Consider the following 21,252-nt stretch of genomic DNA (forward strand, 5'->3'; position numbering starts at 1 on the left):
TAAATATTTTTTATTATTATTTTATTTTTTGATACATAAATAATATTATTTTAAAATCCAAAAATGGGATGCTCTATGACTTTTACATTCATGTTTAATTTAATTGTATTATTTAATATTAATATTGAACTAAAGTTTTTCATTATCAATTTAATTATATATATATATATATATATATATATATATATATATATATATATATATATATATATATATATATAAAATACATATTTTTTTAATTAATTAAAATTATGAAAGAAATGTAACTGACCTTAAACTTGCCGTCTGGAGAGAAGATGCTGAGCCACCTGTTGTCATAGTCAGCTACAATAATGTCACCATTCATATCCACTGCAATGCCAGTGGGGCGCTGGAGCTGGCCAGGGGAGCGACCTCTGACCCCGAACTTCAGTTTGAATTGACCATCATTGGAAAACACCTAGAAGATCACAGAATGTAGCAGAAACATGATTCTGGCCAAATGGTACACATTTATTCATTTATCCATCTGTTAAAGGCTGTTTATTCTTCATAGGTGTGATCGACAAAGAACAAAAAAGCAGGAAACTATATGCTGCACTTACCCCCCCCCCCCCCAACCACACGCACACAGTGACATAATTTATACAGTATAATAATAAATTAATAAAACAATTGTACTTGTTTTTGTTTAAATGAATTTATAAATTAAATAATTAAAAAAGGGAAGAAAAATTTAAATACACATCTAATTTAAATTATTGAACAAAAAAAAATCATAAAATGAGTAATGTGGGAAATATGCTTCAAAGACTGGGCAAAATAGGAATGAAATCCAAAAAATCTGTCAATAACTTGCTGCTGACGTGCACGAAAACTAGCCATTTATTGGGCATTTCTTGTCCTCCCAGATGTTTTGTTTTTCCTTATTACTATGGTGTCTTTTACATCTATTAAAAATAACATCTTTATTTGCCTTTTCTTGTGTTTTTGTTCAGCCATTTTGTCAGTGCTTTATTATAGACTTCTATGATTGCTAATTCACAACAGAAGACGATTATTAGGTTGAACGTTCAGAATACGATTTCATAGGTTATATTTCAGCACGAATTTTGCGAATGGACAGCGACTCTTTAGTAGCACGTAGAACGCGTTCATGTCAAGTAAAGTTTTCGGGAAAAGCGCGTGGCATTGCGGCGAGCGTTTATAACCTTGCACGTTGAGAGCGCTCTTCAGAGCGAAGATACATCGTTATCGGGAAACTCGACCCAGATCAGATTTAAGCATTCATTTAAGTGAATCGATTCAAAGGAGTCATTAGTTCGCAAATCGGACGAGTCATTAGTGGACAGATATACTCATAAGCTCCGCGCATATAACGTTACTCCCAAATATATTTTTACGTCGCACAGATTAAATTTCAGGAGCATATGCGACAAAAATGTTGCCAATTTCGAGCCTTGTAAAAGCTGCTAAACTTTCTAGCTAGAAGTAAGCAATAACCAACATGGCGTTAGCCTACTTTGCAAAGTTAGACCAGAATCGTTTAACATTAATGTTATGGAATCATGACAAAAGTGATCAATTGATTGGTTAAATTTTACCTGACCTGCATATGAAAATGAAAGACAATTTATTGGATTTGCTTACATGAATCACCCGTGTTCACTGTCTTCGTCATTCAACTGAAGCTGTTCACGTGATTAGATGGTTGGGTGTGTGCGCATTCAGAACGGTGCGCGTACAATTTGAACTTCAATCGTGACAAATTATTGGACTACTTGCGGAGTGATATGACGACATGATTCAAAGGCACAAAAAACGTTGACAGCGGTGAGCGATCATTATGTTTACCAATACCCGACCCATCGCAACCGCCTACACCCCGAAACTGATTCTTACCTGTATGCACTGGTTGTTGCTGTCAGCGAGCACGATTCGCCCGTTGCTGGTGGTAGAGATGCCCTGCAGGTTGGAGAACTCCCCCCGCTCTCGACCCCTCGTCCCTGTCACATCAAATAAGACGTCAATTGACGCAGGCCAACAATAAACCAGAATGCAGAAATTTGCTTTTCATCTTAGTATATATATATATATATATATATATATATATATATATATATATATATATATCTAGGGTGATCTGAAATGTATCTGAAAATATGAAATTTTTGGCATACAGGACAATTGTTGAAGTACAGTTTGAGAAAAAACCAACAGCAAGCATGCAACTCTTGACTCACCCACTCTGTAGATGAGTTCATCCTCAATGGGATTCTCCTTCTTCTTCGTTGTACTGTACATGCTTGAGGGTCTGCGCACCGCCTTCTGGCGCACATGTCCTCCACCCCCTCCGCCTCCTCCGGGAGACTTCACACGTCTCTTCACGTCATCGGGTGACTGCGGGGCATCGCAGGGTTTGACGGCCCGCAGGCGGAAGGGGCTGCCCCTCACTGGCTGCCCGTAGAGCAGGACAGAGAAGGAGAACTCGCCCTCTGAGCGGAGAGTGTAGCCGATCTCGTAAGTCCCATTCTTGTTGTCTGTTATGTCCGTTTTGGTGACGGTTCCATCTGGACCGCTGATCTGAGCCCTCAGTGCAGCATTTCCAGTCTTTACTAGCTCACCGTCTTTGTCCTAGGGAAGCAGGAGGATTTTGTTACAAACTTAAATCAAGCTACAGCATTTATCACAAGGACAGTCTGTCTGAAACAACCAGTGGTATGTATCTTGCTCAAGAGCACAATGGTGATTTTCATAGATCAAATTGACATTGCAGATATTAGAAATTTGTATTTTTGTATTACAAAAAATTACAACTGAAACTTAAATAATATATCTGACAATAAAACAAAAAATAAAACATAAAAATAATTTATAATCATATATAAATTAATTTATATACTGTGTGTGTGTGTGTGTATTATAATTTATTTTTATTAAAAAAACTATTCTATACTATATTTTTTTTATACTATATATTATTCTATACTTACTAAACTATATTTTTAAAATTATTTTTCCAATAAATAATTATTTTAACAAATTTAAAGTAACTTATAAAATAAACTAAATGAAAAAAATATATATATATGATTTTCATTTAAATTGTACATAATCTATGTAATATCTAAAAATATATATTTCTATAAAAAACAGAAATCGCATATATATATATATATATATATATATATATATATATATATATATATATATATATAATTTTTTTTGTAGAAATATATTTATATATATATTTATATATATCATAAATATCTTTTATAGATATTACAGATTTTTTATTATTTAATTTCATATAAGGTATTTTTTTTAGTTACATAACATTTTAATAATAAATAATTTGTCAATAATCAATAAACAATTATTTCAATAAATAAAAATAAAAAATAACATTACTTTTTTAAAATCTAGAAAAATAAACCTAACCTAACCCTAACCTAAGCAATTATTAATTTATTATAGATTATTTACATATCTGTATCAGGCCAAATTTTGATATCAGTGTGTACAGTAAATTTACAGTATGTTTTCAAACTGAACTTAAACCCAAGAGTGACATCATCACCAACCTTAGTGGTCACTGTAACAGTGGCATTTTGTCCAACAACAGCATGTCTGAGACCCTCTCCAGTGGCCACACTGGTGTGCCCCACAGCGCTGGTGGTGAGCAGGACTCCCAGGTTCTGGATGGAGCGGCGCAGCCCCTCTGTCTCCACCTGACAGTCCAGGTGGCCGTTCTCATGGGGCTGCTCAGGGAAGGCGTGGCGGGTCAGGGTGCCCATCCGCTCCCCCATCTGCTTCTGCACCAGGAGCACCTCGGTGGGGCTGCCGTGGTTCAGCGCCTGCTCGGTGAAGCTACAACTGCTCTGGATGTTTTCTTTCCCTTGAAGTAGTGCAGTGAGCTGGGCCTGCAGCACCTGCAGCAACATAAACATTTGATATAATTACAGATGTCCCTTCAATTCAAGAAAACAAAACAGACAAACAAAAAAATTATAAATGTAATAAAATATCAGAGCTTTAAACAAAAAAAAAAAGATTCTGCGTACAAATAAATGTTGATTTGGCAGCTAACTGAGACAAAATAAAAAATACATTATTTACTAAAATTACTGGAACTAAAACTGAAAAACAAAAACAAACTGAAACTGAAAAAAAAAAATTATATATATATATATATATATATATATATATATATAATAAAAAAAAATCATACAACAAATTTATTAAAACCTAAATCAAAGTTCAAATTAAAACTAAAAAATACAAAGCTAATTCAGAATTATTAATAAATTAAAAAAATCAGCTTGATGTAACCATATGCACATCAAATAATACAATAAAATAGAAATTAATGTAACAAAATTAATGTTCATTTAATGGTTTTTTATCTTTAGATATTAGAGATGTAAAAAAATATTTTCAATTTCTTTACACAATATTTAAATAATAAATAATTTGTTAATAAATAATTATTTGAATACATAAAATTAAAATCAAGGCACGAAAATCAAAATGAAATTAAAAAATAAAAATAATATAAACAATAATTCAATTTTGATATGTAGTAATATTAAAATATTAAGTATAATTGTAAGTAGAAAACTGAAAATATACAATTAATTCAAGCTAATTCAAAATAAGAATAAATACTATTAAATAAAACTATCGCTCTCTCTCTCGCTATATACATATATATATATACATATATATATATATATATATATATATATACATACATACATACACATATATATATATATATAAGTATATATATATATATATATATATAGATACATACTTATATATATATATATATATATATATATATATACACATGTACTGTATGTAAGGAGTACGTTTTCACCTTCTGCTTGGTGCCGCAGATGTTCTCCAGGTCAGTGATGAGGGCAGTCTTGCGCTGATGCAGTGCTTTCTCCAGTTCCTCGAAAGTATTGCTGATCTCCGTCACTGCCTCATTCTTCCTGTCTGTGAGCTGCTTGGAGATCTCTTCTACCAGCTCTATGGCTGCAGTCAACTGAGGAAGCCTGTGGATGCAGAATGACGGCAACATTCAGTCAAACTTCCCATAAGGAGGCCATGATGTGACTCAGGCAGCTGAGCTTTGCAAACACAACAGTAACCATATAGGAATGTTAAAAAGAAGGGAAACCAAAATTGTAGTATTAAAAAGTAACCAAAAAAGGAGGAGAAGAATGATTCAGTGTACAGTATAAAGAATGGGTTAAATATGAGCTTTAAATACTGGCTCAGTTTAACAGTGAGCTTAGTATTATTTTTGGCTGCATGAACCTGTTGCGAATAGCATCCAGCTGGTTCTTCAGTGCAGCTTTGTGCTGCTCCAGAACATCCCGCAGTGGGACAGTCACGTGTTCTCTGTGCTCTCCTTCTGTGCATTCCAAACACATGGCTGTTTCACAAGACTCGCAGTAAAACTCCATCACCTGCAGAGGGCGACAGAAACTCATTCAAATGCTGCACACTGTGACTAGCTAAGAATTTATTTATTTTTTGATAATAAATTCACAAAAACTTCGATTGTGTTGTTTTTCTGAATTTTAATGTATTCGTTCAATGTACTGTAATTGTATTATAATTGTATAATGTATTGTATAAATAAATTAAAAAACATAAAATAAATTAAGAAATACACTATAAATTACTAGGGTTGATATTGTAAACTAAAACAAAAAATGTTTTAGTAAACTTAAACAATAAATCAATAAAATGATAATAAAAAAATACGATGAATGACATGAACATTAAAAGTCTTTGTAGCTTAAAATAATAATCATAAAAGTCTAAGATTATTAAAACTCAAAATTAAAAGGAAACCTGAAAATACAAAAATGAGAACTAATTCAAAATATTAATAAATACTATATTATTATAAATAATAATAAAAATATCACTGCTGGTAAATAAGAATTTGCTAGGGTTATTCCTATGCACATAACTACAAATAATTACATCTAATATATATATACACACAGTATGTATATATATATGTGTGTGTGTGTGTGTGTATATATATATATATATATATATATATATATATATATATATATATATATATATATATATATAAATAATAATTTATAATATCGCCGACTTGAAACTCGCAAATGTCCCAATACTAATACACAGTCTTACCACTTGTTCAAAAGTGTGTACTTTTCCTATCAGCAGTGAAGTATGTACATGTCATTCGTAGTAGGTACTGCACTGTCAGGATGTGTGTGTGCATACCTTGCCCTCGTGGTTGGGGCAAGAGAGGGGCGGGGCATATGTAGCAGCACCGGCTGACTCCAGCCCACTAGAGGCCTCGGGACGGGTGCAGTCTTGCTCCCTCTGCAACACCTCCATCAGATTAGTTATGAAGAAATTGTTCTGCAGTGCTGCAACACCCTTTTCAGGCAGGATGGAGGTCTGTCTGCACACCGGGCAGGAGAGGGTCAGGGACTGAGAGGGGATGTAGTTCTGGAGGCATCTGTGATGAAAAGAGTGCGAAAACAAGTGCAAGATTTACAAGCAAGCTGTGAATTCCCTCCGAGGTCAAATGGATTTTAAATGCACTGGGCGTATCCTGAGACTTGTGGTCTGTCTGTGTTCAATTTTTCAGTCTCATTAAATTACAGTCGTAAATATTTTGACAGGACGATATAAAGTAAAAAAAATGAGAGCTATTATCTGTCATGTGAGGACACATGAATTGTTGACAGAAGCGGAAAAAACTGAGACACATTCCAGCTCAGTGACGGCAGAGGGAATAAGGTCATCTCTGGTTTTGCCTTACTATGTGGATTTGAAACATGACATCATATGATAGACAAAAAATAAAGCAAAATCCTGCATCTGTGACATTGCTTTGCTACTATTTAGGTCAAACTGTGCATGTGCACTGGCACGTTGGAGCTGGAAAGGGTTTTTTAATTTATTCTCTATAGGAGCAGAGCAGCTGACCAACAGAATGGAACAAGTGGTGAGAGTGTTGAATTTTGAAATTATAGAAATAAAAGGCTAAAAACAATGGGAGGCAGCCAATCACTGTGAGGTGAAGGCAGTGACATCTGTCACAAATATTTACATTTTGTTACATATCACTCAGTAATAGTTTTTCATATACATATTACTTGTTATTTTAACTCAATATTATATAATTAATTTCAAATGCAGAAGGTTTGTGCACTTAGGCAATTCAAAAATAAATACAGCTTTTATTTTATTATTATTTTAAAATGAATACATATGACATTATTGTGTCATATTTTCAATGTGGCTAGGCTGTGCCACGATTAAAATAAGTGCATTAAATTTACATTTAATGTGTAATCTGACTAATTTGATTACATGATTCAGATTCGCTAATTCAGAAATTATTATTATTGAATTGAATATATATATATATAGCTATTTTAAATGTAATATATATGTATATATATATATATATATATATATATTCAATGTGGATAGGCTGTGGAGGTATTAACAAGTGTACAATTCAGAAAAAAAAACATTAATTTTAATTTAAAATGTAATTTAATTTGATTGAATAATTATGAAATTGAAATTATTATAAATATTATTTTCTATATTGCTATATAAAAAGAAATGGAAATGGAATTTGGATGGGTGCTGAACTGGTTCACTAAAATGAAATTCTCAAATGTTTAATATGAGAGCGGGTGGAGAGTCAAGCATGTTTGATTATCACCTTAGTTTGCTCTGCTATAATACAACATTAACAAAAAAATAAGAAGATATTGTACACTGCTATTTGCCAGAAAGGTATTTTGTACTGAAAAAGGCCAAGCTACTATCATGCTACTAAAAATGAGGTTGATTTAGTGTTTTAGTTAGTCATTCCCCACACCGGATCATCTTCAGGTACACCAGATTGCTGTGATTTTACAGCGTTTTGGGCGCATTTAGCAGATTTTTTCCACACCAGTGAACACAGAGTCTTTAGCATATTGTGAAAGCAGCATCAAGGCTAAGATTGCTTGATTGTAATCATTTGTTCATCCATACACGAGTTTACCTCTCGCAGAAGGTGTGCAGGCAGGGCAGGACTTTGGGATTGTGATAGTGCTCCAGACAGATGCTGCACACCAGGAACTGCTTGTCTATTTGACGCACCACGGGGCTGGTGCTGCCGCTTTCCCGCTTAGCCATCGTGAGAGGCATTCAGATGAAGAGACAAAGGCCTCTCAGACTACAAGAGAGAGACAGAAAGAACGGTAATCTCTGAATACAGCTGTAGCTCTGTCTGTACACATATAGGCAAAGGGAAACTTGCGTAAAGGTGCATGACAGGGGTCGACTACATTTTTAAAGGAGCAGTAAATACAACTATATATATATATATATATATATATATATATATATATTTGTGTTTTCATAATATACGTGTGTATACTGTGTATATTAATAAATGCACACACATACATGCATATATATTTTTATATTTACATTTAATTTATATTTAAATATACATTTTTATAGATAAATATGTCATTTTTCTTAAATATATGTGTGTGCATTTATATATATATATATATATATATATATAATATACACAGTACACACATATTACGTAAAATAAACTTATTTTGGAAGTGATTAATCATTTAACAGCACTATTATTTATTTATTTTTGAAAGAAATTAATACATTTATTTAGCAACAATGCATTAAATTGATCAAAAGTGAGACAGAAAACATCTATATTGTTACAAAACATTTATTTTTCAAATGTATGCTGTTATTTTGAATTTTCTATCAAAGAAAAAAAAAACACATTTCACATTTCCACAAAAAAATATTAATTGTTTTCAACATCGATAATTTCTTGAGCACCGAATCAGCATATTAGAAAGATCATGTGACACTGAAGATAAAAGACATTTTTATATTATATTAAAATAGAAAACAGCTGTAGCTATCAGCTATATCCATGACACACATCCATGTGAAGATCTGTCAGCTCAGACTGAACAGATTCACCCTGATCCCTCCATCTACTAACAACATGTCACTGTTTCAGTATCAATGACTGTGCATACAAGCATCAGTTTATCTTCCACAAAAACAAATGGGAAGTAAAATCCCACGATACCCTAAACATAACAGTCTTTCTGTTATTGAGAGTCCCATGTCAGTTTGTCTGTCTGTATGGATGTGTTTGTGAGCACGTTTTTTTTTTTTTTTTTTTTTGCTGTTTAAGGGTTCATGCGCTACCTCGTCTGCCATATTTTTCAATTCTGCCCCACATCTGATATGTTTTTTCTCAATTTTAGGATTAGAGTGTGAGGATTTTGTCTACTGAAAATATAACTTTTATATTCCATGTTGCAACACAAGCCACGTGCCAGGCAATTCCCCTTAGACAGCAAGAATGAACAGCTAGAGAAACACTAACTGTAAAAATACTGTAAATTAAATGATTTGTCCATGTAACGTCTTGTGTGTCATTGGAGGCAAGATCACACTCACTTTTTACAAATCATGTGTATTAAAATGTATTAACTTTGTCTACTTAATTCAGTTATTAATTATTATTTATTTTTTAATATAATATTTTTTTGTCACATTTTGGCCCAGGCAACTAAGGAATAAATGTTAATTTTTTTTATTTATTATCATGTAATCAAATTTTTAATACAGGAATTAATAATGTATTATTCATTTAATTATTTATTTATCATTAAGTTATTTTTTGTAATATTATTGTAAATATTACTTCAATAGCTAGACTATGGCAGCATTAAAAAAAAATATTTTTTTTTGCCCGTCTTAATTTGTTAGGAAAGACGCTTCAAACAGACTGTATTTCTTTCTCTGAAAGCCTCGTTTTTACTCGTGTCAAATGAAATACGGTCTGTATCTCACATTAATGTAGTCTGATGAATGTGTGAGAAGACTGGAAAACTGCAGACTCATCTCTCACATCCTGAGATTAGAAGCCTCCCCATTCCCTCGTGACTAACCTGTAACGTCAGATGTTCTGTACTTCATGAGTAATCTTTCCTTTCCAGCTTGTGTAAAAGCAGTTGATTGCGGCACCCTGGAGCTGCGGAGTTTCACTCTCTCATATTCTGTTCTCTTTATCCTCCCTTAAGCTGTTTACTCAGACTTTAATAAAAAACACATTTGAATTATTATCCATCAAAGTGCTGCACCTTTCATTTCTATCTTCAGGAAGGGGAAAAAAGGAAGTCTTTAAATGGCACTTCCTAAAAATCCTCCCAGTTCCTTCCTATGTGTTAACAGCAAGAAAGAGAGACAGAGAGAGAGCGAGAGAGAGAGCTTAACTAGTCATTGCTAGCCATTGGGATGAACAGAAAGAGGAGAAGATTTGTCTCTCTCTGTCCAAAAAAGGCAGCTGTCCTTATTATTACAGCAGAGGGAAAACCCTAGGGAAATTTTACTAACAAAAAATTTCACTCGCCAAAAACATTGTTTATTTGCATATGTTTGCGGCTGTTTTTTTATTAGCACCAAGTTCACTAAAGGAATTATGCAAATCAGGCAACGGTCATCCAAAAAAGCAGCGGACCTCTTGGAATTGGCATACTTTATTTTGACCAAACAGAATCAGCGCACTGCCATCCTGACACCTGAACCAACACTTTTAACGCAAAATATGTTTTCAAGATTTAAAACTGAACTTCTTTTAAATTAAAGGGATATTCACCCAAATATGAAAATTGTCATTAATTACTCAAATTCATGCCGTTTCAAACCCATAAGACCTTTGTTCATCTTTAGAACACAAATTAAGATATTTTTTATGAAATCCGAGAGCTTTCTGACCCTCCATAGACAACATTGCAACTACCATGTTCAAGGCCCAAAAAGTTAGTAAGGACATCAGGGGTTCAATCGTAAGGTTATGAAGCTAGGAGAATAATTTTTGTGTGGAAAGAAAACAAAAGTAATTACTTTTATTCAACAAATGCTTCTCTTCTGTGTCAGAATTCGATACACATTCATGACAGTACTATGACACATGCAAGGAGTAAGATTTTTAAAAATATATATATTATGTACAACTTTTACCAAATTAAATATTTTAATACTTGACATTTTATTAATTTACATGAATTTTCCAAGCCTAAGATTATTAAATTACACTGAACTAGGCTTCTTCATACATGCAGGTTTTCAAAGAAAAACAAAACAGTTTTTAAAGGGGTGAATTAATAAGAAACATCTTGATTAAGGTTATAGCTTATTTCAATGCTAGTTTTAGCTTGTATGTTTTTTTTTTAATATTTTAAGGCATCAGGAAAGTTCACTGAAGCCCCCTATTGGGCCCCGGGCCCCTGATTGAGAACCACTGCTCTAGTGCATGTTTAGAAAAACTATGGAAAAGCAGTGTATTGCAAAAGCACGTTCTGTGTGAACTGCCCCTACTGCTACCATGATCAGTAGAAAATGCATACATCACAATGCAAACATCACTTTATCACTTCATTACTTTTCAATAAATAACGGGACTAATTTAGCATAAAAAGCAGTAAAGATAATGAAGACAGAATGAGTGATAGAAGGATGAATGACAGTCAGTGAGACTATTAAACATGTTAAATCCAATCAGTTCCAAAACTGCAGAATCTCTGCAGAGACACGGAACAAGGAATCAACAGACAAACCAATACTTTTTCTGGATGATGCTGACATTAAAATAGGCTGTTGGGCATTATGCAAATATGTATATTTCAATCATGACAACTCTCAGAAGATTTTAGCATGGTGATGGATATGACAATGTTAATTTATTTGGTCTTGGTGGAATAGATCTATTACGCTGCTGTTGGTTATTGCTGTAGTTGTAGATTATTGCTGCTGCTGTAAGCAAGTACAGAAACTTGCTACAGCCAATGCATACGGCAATGTAGTGCTGTATTTAAGATATACTGCTGCTGCACAGAATATAAAATGACCCGTAGCAGATCTATACAGGTGGAGCTGGGGAAGGTGTAGGGTTTCAGAGAATCTCAAGTGAATGCTAGCCAGCCGAGCTGTAAACTCATTGGCTGCATATGCAGCATGAACCAATCAGATTGTGCCAAGTGGTTTAACTCTCTGAATGTCATCAGTTATGTTAACAACCTGTCAACCTTGCGCCATCTAGAGTTATTTATATATATATATATATATATATATATATATATATATATATATATATATATATATATATATATATATATATATATATATTAGAGCCCGACCGATATGGATTTTTGGGGGCTGATGCCGATGCCGATATTAACTCGAAAAGAGCCGATTTATAAGCCGATATTTTGATTTTAAAAATAATCTGGATATTAGACCCATTTCCTATAAACTGCACTTACACAACATTAAATAGCAAAATATCTGCCTGTTCTATGTATGTGGGCTGTATAAACCATTTTCCAGAATGGATTATGTTAAAAAAAAGCCTTAGATTACAGTCTCAATGACTAAACAATTGCACATCAAAAGTATATATTTTTTAATGATCAAAAAACAGTCTGGTTTTAAACATTTAACACTTTTACTTTCTTCCAGTTGAAGCTGGTTTTAACAGTCTGTGTGTGTACTGTAAATAAATTCTAATACTAAAGTTAAAGTATTTGCAGAAGTAGTCCCACACTTTGCTGCTACAGCATTCACCTTTTTCAGCCATCTGTAGGCAGAAAGAGAGACAGAGAAAGAATAAGCATGTGTATTAATAATATCACCATGTATTATTACTCATGTCATCATTAGAATTATAATAATAATAAACTGGGATCTCCTACATAGGCAAAAATGAGAAATATATATATATTTTTTATTTGTCAAGCAATAGGTATTACCTACTTATATTTAACAATATTATTTTAACATTTTCCTGTTATGTCTGTAAAGCTGCTTTGAAACAATATGTAAAAAAAAAAAGCGCTAGTTCAGCTCACATTTATTAACATGTCCCCTCTGGTTTAATCATTTCTGATGCACCTACTGTAGTTACTGTAACTACACTAGTATTCTGTCCAAGATACTAGAAAAGGTGGTATCCACACAATTATATTCCTTCTTAGAGAAAAATGGTATATGTGAGGATTTCCAGTCAGGATTTAGACCGTATCATAGTACTGAGACTGCTCTTCTTAGAGTTACAAATGATCTGCTCTTATCATCTGATCGTGGGTTTATCTCTCTATTAGTTTTATTGGATCTTAGTGCTGCGTTTGACACAATTGACCACAACATTCTTTTGCATAGACTTGAATACTTTGTTGGCATCAGTGGAAGTGCATTAGCATGGTTTAAATCGTACTTATATGACCGCCATCAGTTCGTAGCAGTGAATGAAGTTGTATCCTATCGATCACAAGTGCAGTATGGAGTACCTCAAGGGTCAGTACTAGGGCCGCTACTCTTCACGCTTTATATGTTACCCTTGGGAGATATCATCAGGAAACATGGTGTTAGCTTTCACTGTTATGCTGATGATACTCAGCTCTATATTTCTTCGCAGCCCGGTGAAACACACCAATTTGAAAAACTAATGGATTGCATAGTCGATATAAAAAACTGGATGACGAGTAATTTCTTACTGCTAAATTCTGAAAAAACAGAGGTGTTAATTATAGGACCTAAAAACTCTTCTTGTAATAACCTAGAACACTGTCTAAGACTTGATAGTTGCTCTGTCAATTCTTCGTCATCAGTTAGGAACCTAGGTGTGCTACTTGATCGCAATCTTTCCTTAGAAAGCCACATTTCTAGCATTTGTAAAACTGCATTTTTCCATCTCAAAAATATATCTAAATTACGGCCTATGCTCTCAATGTCAAATGCAGAAATGTTAATCCATGCATTTATGACCTCAAGGTTAGATTATTGTAATGCTTTATTGGGTGGTTGTTCTGCACGCTTAGTAAACAAACTACAGCTAGTCCAAAATGCAGCAGCAAGAGTTCTTACTAGAACCAGGAAGTATGACCATATTAGCCCGGTCCTGTCAACACTGCACTGGCTCCCTATCAAGCATCGCATAGATTTTAAAATATTGCTTATTACTTATAAAGCCCTGAATGGTTTATCACCTCAGTATTTGAATGAGCTCCTTTTACATTATAATCCTCTACGTCCGCTACGTTCTCAAAACTCAGGCAATTTGATAATACCTAGAATATCAAAATCAACTGCAGGCGGCAGATCCTTTTCCTATTTGGCGCCCAAACTCTGGAATAACACACTCTTGCAGTTTAAATCTAGATTAAAGACCCATCTCTTTAACCTGGCATACACATAACATACTAATATGCTTTTATTATCCAAATCCGTTAAAGGATTTTTAGGCTGCATTAATTAGGTAAACCGGAACCGGAAACACTTCCCATAACAACCTATGTACTTGCTACATCATTAAAAGAATGGCATCTACGCTAATATTTGTCTGTTTCTCTCTTGTTCTGAGGTCACCGTGGCCACCAGATCCAGTCTGTGTCCAGATCAGAGGGTCACTGCAGTCACCCGGATACAGTATGTATCCAGACCAGATGCTGGATCAGCACCTAGAAAGGACCTCTACATCCCTGAAAGACAGCGGAGACCAGGACAACTAGAGCCCCAGATACAGATCCCCTGTAAAGACCTTGTCTCAGAGGAGCACCAGGACAAGACCACAGGAAACAGATGATTCTTCTGCACAATCTGACTTTGCTGCAGCCTGGAATTGAACTACTGGTTTCGTCTGGTCAGAGGAGAACTGGCCCCCCAACTGAGCCTGGTTTCTCCCAAGGTTTTTTTCTCCATTCTGTCACCGATGGAGTTTCGGTTCCTTGTCGCTTTCACACTTCATCTACAGTGTCTACACTGACACTGTCTACCAAGTGTCGAGGTGTCCTTGAGCAAGACACCTAACCCCAGCTGCTCCCGACGAGCTGGATGGCGCTTTGGATGGCCATGTGGTCTGTTGAAAGCGCTATATAAATGCAGTCCATTTACCATTTGCCTACTATTACCGGAAGATTACGGAATCATTTCGAAGTTGAATGGTTAACGTTAGTTTCATGAACACACCGCTGTCAATTTTGAGAAGAACCACCTTCAAACAAGTTAATAGCAAGCATTTATGGGGCCTGCTAAAAAGGAAGCTATTAGCGTTAGAGTAACGTAACCAGCCTGAATTCTACGCCATAGCGCAGCGCAAATCGCGTTGTATCTGAAGGGCACCGTGTCCTGTGTGAAAGGCCCAATTACGCGGTCATTGTGTGGGAAACACACCGCAATAGAATAAGAATAAGTTAAACGCTAACGTTATAGTTTGACCTCCTATTAACGTTCGCGCTCTTCCACTGATAAACATGGTATTAGCTTTGTGGCTAATCTAATATAGCAATGCATTAGCGGCTGTAAGTGATGTTACAGAATATTTAGAAGTGATAATGATAGGACCGTTAGCTAGAACTACCACACAGTTTTTATATACAGGGTATGAACTAAATCTACAATCATTTCACATGACGAACGACAGACTCACCGTCAAAACAGTAAGTTACATCTCTTTCATCTCCTTGGCTGATCGCTTTCTTCTGTAGTGGACTTCTGGCGCTGTTGTTAACTCTGGAGCTGCAGAGCTCCCTCTGGTGGGCACACTATGCAACACTCATAACATGAGTGAAGCATGAGACTCTGTTTCTCATGTTTCATCGGCCGTTATAAATGCTGATGCCGATTTAAATGCAATTAGCTTATACCGGCCGATAATATCAGCCGGCCGATATATCGATCGGGCTCTAATATATATATATATATATATATATATATATATATATATATATATATATGTGTGTGTGTGTGTGTGTGTGTGTGTGTGTGTCTGTGTGTTTGTGTGTGTGTGTGTATGTTTTAAATTGGCCTTACTGTTTAGTTACTACACACTGGTGTTAATTCCAGTGCATACACACACAAAACACTCAAAACAAAACAAAGATTACCCATGGTCATGAAAAACACACCAGACGGGGTTGTGGATTTTCTCCAGCAGAGCTCATTGTTTTGTTTCTAGCGTGTTCTAGCCAAGCCCAGTAACCAAGAAACACCAGCGTGGCCCACCTCGCTCTCTCGCCCCACCCCTTCACCAGCAGCTCAACGCTGACATCACAGCAGCCCTTCCCGCTTTTTTGACCGCTTCTCACCGTCTCTCCCTCTCTCGTCATCAGTGTTGGGAAGGTTACTTTGGAAATGTTATAGGTTACAGATTACAAGTTACCCTGTTTAAAATGTAATAGTAGTGTAACTTTTTTAATTACTTTATTAAAGTAATGTAACTGATTACTTTTGATTACTTTTTAATTACTTTTTCAGAATTTCTAATGAATGTTTATTTGCAACTCTTAATCATATTCAAACATTTACACCATGGAGGTTTAAACTTCAAACAGAAGTGCTCAACACTGTCAGACTTTGACAATCCCTCATCACTTGAATTCAGATGATCAAATTTGAACACATCCACCACAAAATCAGACTTTAGTACTACCTTTTACTTTGAGATTGATCTGAAGTTCAATGCAGATTTAAAATCATAAGAAATAGTTTAATGGTACTGTTACTGAAACCAAATCTTTGCATAACTACAGTAAACATTGCATCTAACAATGGTTAGAATTATTTTATTTATTTTTTAATAATAAATAAAAGCATATACATCAACTCAAATAAAGTTATCTTATAAGCATGTCTCCTATTCTGTGTACTAAACTCCTGAAACATTGGTGTCTTTTGAAACATTGCTGTGTCTTTGTATGATATGATAAGTAAAATGCTCATGAAGAGACTCAGAGCAGTTCTAAAGATTATGTTTGTGTGTTCATGTACTCATATATTGAGGTGGCAGAGGTTGAAAAAACACTGCAAGCTTCAGTAGGCCTATGTGTAGTAAATGAAACTGCATGCCTACGCCATTCATTTTCACGAGGGGCGGACTGGGAAAAAAATTCAGACCGGGAAATCTCAAACTCATACAAACAAATTAATGGACAACACTATTTTTTGTGTGGACCTGACATAAAAAAGGTTTAAATCTTTAGTTTGGGGACATGCAAAATAATTAAAAGTTCTCTCCTGAACTACACCTTCACTTCCATTTTTTTTTTCAGTCTCTTTATTTTGCCCTGATATTCATCTCTCTCATGACTTTAATACTCAAGATTTAACAAAACTATTTCTAAAATGCCTACAGTACATGTCAAAATAAGTGCATCACTACACTATCTTTATAGAAAAATTATAATACTGAACATGAGTCATGTTTTTCCTTTACAAAATTTAACCAAGCTTTTATTATACAAAAGTACAGTAACCAGGTGTTTTTTTTGTTGTTGTTTTTTGCAAATGGATTACCATTTGTATTTATTTTAAAATACATTAATTTGTAAATTAATTTTTAATTTGTGGTTATCATGGTTAAACAATAGTAACCATTATCTCTGGATTTATAGTAAAATATTAAAACGTTAATTTTCTTAAGGGTTGTGTTGTCTGTCTAGCTCCCCCTAAACCTATAATAAAATCTGATCATTTTTCAGCTAAATTACTACTGTAACATTACAATAGATAATAATGATGTCCTTTATACAGTATTTTGAGTGATGGTGAGCAATGGGCTGCTGCTGCTTAACTAAATACACAAAGACAAAACTGAAACTGACCTGAACATAAAACCCTGAACAGTAGTTGTTTCTCTGTTCCACCTGTGCACTTCCACAGTCCACTCCACTCTCTCGAGTCTCGCATTGATTACCCTGTCTGATCCAAACCGTTCGGCGCGCGAGCCGAAGCATTGCAGTCACGACTAATCGATTCATGATTTACTAGAGATGTAATTATTGAATGGCGGATTCGGAAATGATCGCTTTAGTACATTCAGCCCGGCAATTATACAAAAACAATATTAAAATAGCGGGGCACATCGGCTTCCAGGCCACCGGGAATTGTCCCGGTTCTCCCAATGGCGGTCCGCGCCTGATTTCCACAGACACGCAGAACGTGCAGGATTCATATATTGTATTTTGCTGCTTAATATTCACAGACACAAGTCCATATCATGTTTTGATTCAAGTGTACTGACCTTCTTTTGATTTATTCATCCAAAATATGCCATAATCCGTCCGCGTTAGGCTAGCAATCCCATTTTTATGACTTGATTCTACAAACCAGACTGTATCCGCATCACAGAAATTATAGGGCCGTATGTCTAGTATGTGAATTTGGGAAATAAATCAATTAAATCTGTATGTGGATGTGTGTAAATATTCAAATATAATCCCCTTTGTAATCGTTAAAATTTGCACAAGTAAATGTAATTTAATTACTAATTTTTTCTTAGTAACTGTAACTAATTACAGTTACATTTATTTTGTAATTAAATTCCATTACGCTGTTACATGTAACTAGTTACTCCCCAACACTGCTCGTCATGCTCTCTAGATTCTTATGCTTACTCTCAGTAGAAATTTCAAAAGACTAGGCCTTAAGGCTGATATATACTTCTGCGTCTACCTCATAGACAGTAAAAGAAATGGACACAGCGACCCCATTGGAACTCAATTGAGACAAGTGAAGCCCATTTTTAGCGATTTTTAGCACTTCCGTTTCTGACGCGCAGACTCAAACTAAGCTTGATGACGTCAGCAACCTGTCTGACAGATGTAAATCTTCTAGAAGCTGTGCGTGCAAACTGCCATCGTTAATCTTGCAGAGACGGCGAGCTTGAGCGGGGAGTTCTTTGGCGTGAGTGAGCAGGAGTAAGTATTCTGATTAATTATTTTGTATAGTATTTTAAAATGTAACGCCAGTACGCCATATTAAGCAATATGCAATATTAAAAGTACATGATGTAATATTAAGAAACTGTTTCTGTTTTAATGTTGCTTAGCGTGTGAAATATAAACTTGTGGCCATAAGCCATATTATGTGATGTCATATTATGTCTCACCCAATCTTTCTCACACTGTGTTAATGAGCTTAATGACCCCCCGCAGCCAAAATGGTCATGAACAGTCTGGATTAGATACACGCCACCTCTGAAAACACACCCCGACTATATTCACACCCTCTCAAAATCTGGTCTTGAAGAAAATGTTTACCCCCTGGTGAAGATATTAATGAGGTCATTTTTCTGTTTTCAGACAGCCAGCCCATTACTCCAGTGATCCTTCAGAAATCATTCTAATATGCTGATTTTCTATTCAAGAAACATTTTTTGGATGGACTGCATTTATATATAATATAATATAATATAATATAATATAATATAATATATTATATGTATATATATATAACTGTGCTGTTCATACAGTATATACCACCAAGTGAGCCTCTACAGTACCTCAAACTTCACAAGTATGTCTTTAGATGTCCCAGATAGCTTCAGATTCAGAATAATGAGGACCAACTAGCAAAAACTGCGCCTGATTTCCACAGACACACAGAATGTGCAGGCTAGCAATCCCGTTTTTATGACTGGATTCTACAAACCAGACTGTATCCGCATCGCAGAAATTATAGGGCCGTATGTCAATTTGGGAAATAAATAAATTAAATCTGTATGTGGATGTGTGTAAATATTCAAATATAATCCCCTTTGTAATCATTAAAATTTACACAAGTAAATGTAATTTAATTACAATTTTTTTCTTAGTAATTGTAACTGATTACAGTTACATTTATTTTGTAATTAAATTCCGTAACACCGTTACATGTAACTAGTTACTCCCCAACACTGCTCGTCATGCTCTCTAGATTCTTATGCTTACTCTCAGTAGAAATTTCAAAAGACTAGGCCTTAAGGCTGATATATACTTCTGCGTCTACCAACGCATAGATGCACTCCCTTATGACGTAGCTTTACGTGCACCTCTTCAAAAATCTAACAGCCCGTCAATTCTACGCGGACTGCAAGCGATGTGGTTGGTCTGTCAGAATCCCTCCCTCCGTATGTACTTGAGTTTTGTGTGTGTTTATGTGCACTTTAATATATCTTAATGTTACACCTTCTTATATAAAATAAAACAAAGCAAAGAACAAGTGTCATCATTTATTATCTAAATAGGATTATACAACAGTAATTGTCCACGATAATCAATGTTGATCTGCCACGGTACAAGTCCTTGTGGAGATGGAAAGAATCTCATCTTCTCCTGATCCGTTGTTGTCTCCTTTTGTAGCTTTAAATAATGATTTAATGATTTAATGTTTATTTGCCGCTTCTCCGACAAGCCGCTTCTTCTTCTGCTTTTGTCGTGGTACTGCAGGTTACACCAGCAACATGCACGTGGACACTGCAGACTAGTGGTTTGCATGTGTACTGCACGTCGACGTGGACAATGGCACAAAAGTATAAATTAAAACTGACGCATATCCTACTCTGCATAAAGGCTACGGCATAGGTCTGACGCAGAAGTATAAATCAGCATTCAGTCTGTCTGTCATTAGAGTCTTACGTCGTAATAGGACATACTTTTTGTTTCAAGTTTTTGTTCAGATGTCATATTCAGACTCAAGCTTAAAATGAAAGTTTGGACATTTTAGCTAGTGACCTTGTTTAGTTTTTCAAAGGCCATGTTGTCTCACAATATGGGGTAAGTTGTCACAAAGCAATATGCAACATTAAAAGTACATGATGTAATATTAAGAAACTGTTTCTGTTTTAATGTTGCTTAGCGTGTGAAATATAAACTTGTGGCCATAAGCCATATTATGTGATACTCTCACCCAATCTTTCTCACACTGTGTTAATGAGCTTAATGACCACCCGCAGCCAAAATGGTCATGAACAGTCTGGATTAGATACACACCACCTCTGAAAACACACCCCGACTATATTCACACCCTCTCAAAATCTGGTCTTGAAGAAAATGTTTACCCCTTGGTGAAGATATTAATGAGGTCATTTTTCTGTTTTCAGACAGCCAGCCCATTACTCCAGTGATCCTTCAGAAATCATTCTAATATGCTGATTTTCTATTCAAGAAAATGTTTTCTCATTGTTGAAAACTGTGCTGTTCATACAGTATATACCACCAAGTGAGCCTCTACAGTACCTCAAACTTCACAAGTATGTCTTTAGATGTCCCAGATAGCTTCAGATTCAGAATAATGAGGACCAACTAGCAAAAACTGCAGTATTGCAAGTACTGCTCTAGAGTACTTTCTACAGCAGTCAGGACTGACTTCACTATGCGCTGATTT

General features: G+C 35.0%; 1 protein-coding gene across 2 annotated transcripts in view; it reads right to left on the reverse strand.

The window, feature by feature from the left end:
* LOC132107845 (tripartite motif-containing protein 3-like) overlaps window positions 1-21,252 on the reverse strand; it is a 32,439-nt gene that overhangs the window by 3,975 nt on the left and 7,212 nt on the right. The window contains exons 1-9 of one of the 2 annotated variants that reach the window (XM_059514142.1): window positions 10,005-10,161; window positions 8,057-8,230; window positions 6,265-6,505; window positions 5,308-5,459; window positions 4,862-5,042; window positions 3,564-3,911; window positions 2,223-2,613; window positions 1,882-1,985; window positions 272-439 (exon numbers count right to left, since the gene is read on the reverse strand). In XM_059514142.1, coding sequence (XP_059370125.1) covers window positions 272-439; window positions 1,882-1,985; window positions 2,223-2,613; window positions 3,564-3,911; window positions 4,862-5,042; window positions 5,308-5,459; window positions 6,265-6,505; window positions 8,057-8,202 — 1,731 coding nt within the window. In that variant the 5' untranslated portion in view covers window positions 8,203-8,230; window positions 10,005-10,161. Of the gene's footprint in view, window positions 1-271; window positions 440-1,881; window positions 1,986-2,222; window positions 2,614-3,563; window positions 3,912-4,861; window positions 5,043-5,307; window positions 5,460-6,264; window positions 6,506-8,056; window positions 8,231-10,004; window positions 10,162-21,252 lie in introns of those variants that run through there. The other variant, XM_059514141.1, reaches the window with a different exon arrangement.

This window comes from Carassius carassius, chromosome 28 (genome assembly GCF_963082965.1).
Source record: "Carassius carassius chromosome 28, fCarCar2.1, whole genome shotgun sequence".
Taxonomy (NCBI): Eukaryota; Metazoa; Chordata; class Actinopteri; order Cypriniformes; family Cyprinidae; genus Carassius; species Carassius carassius.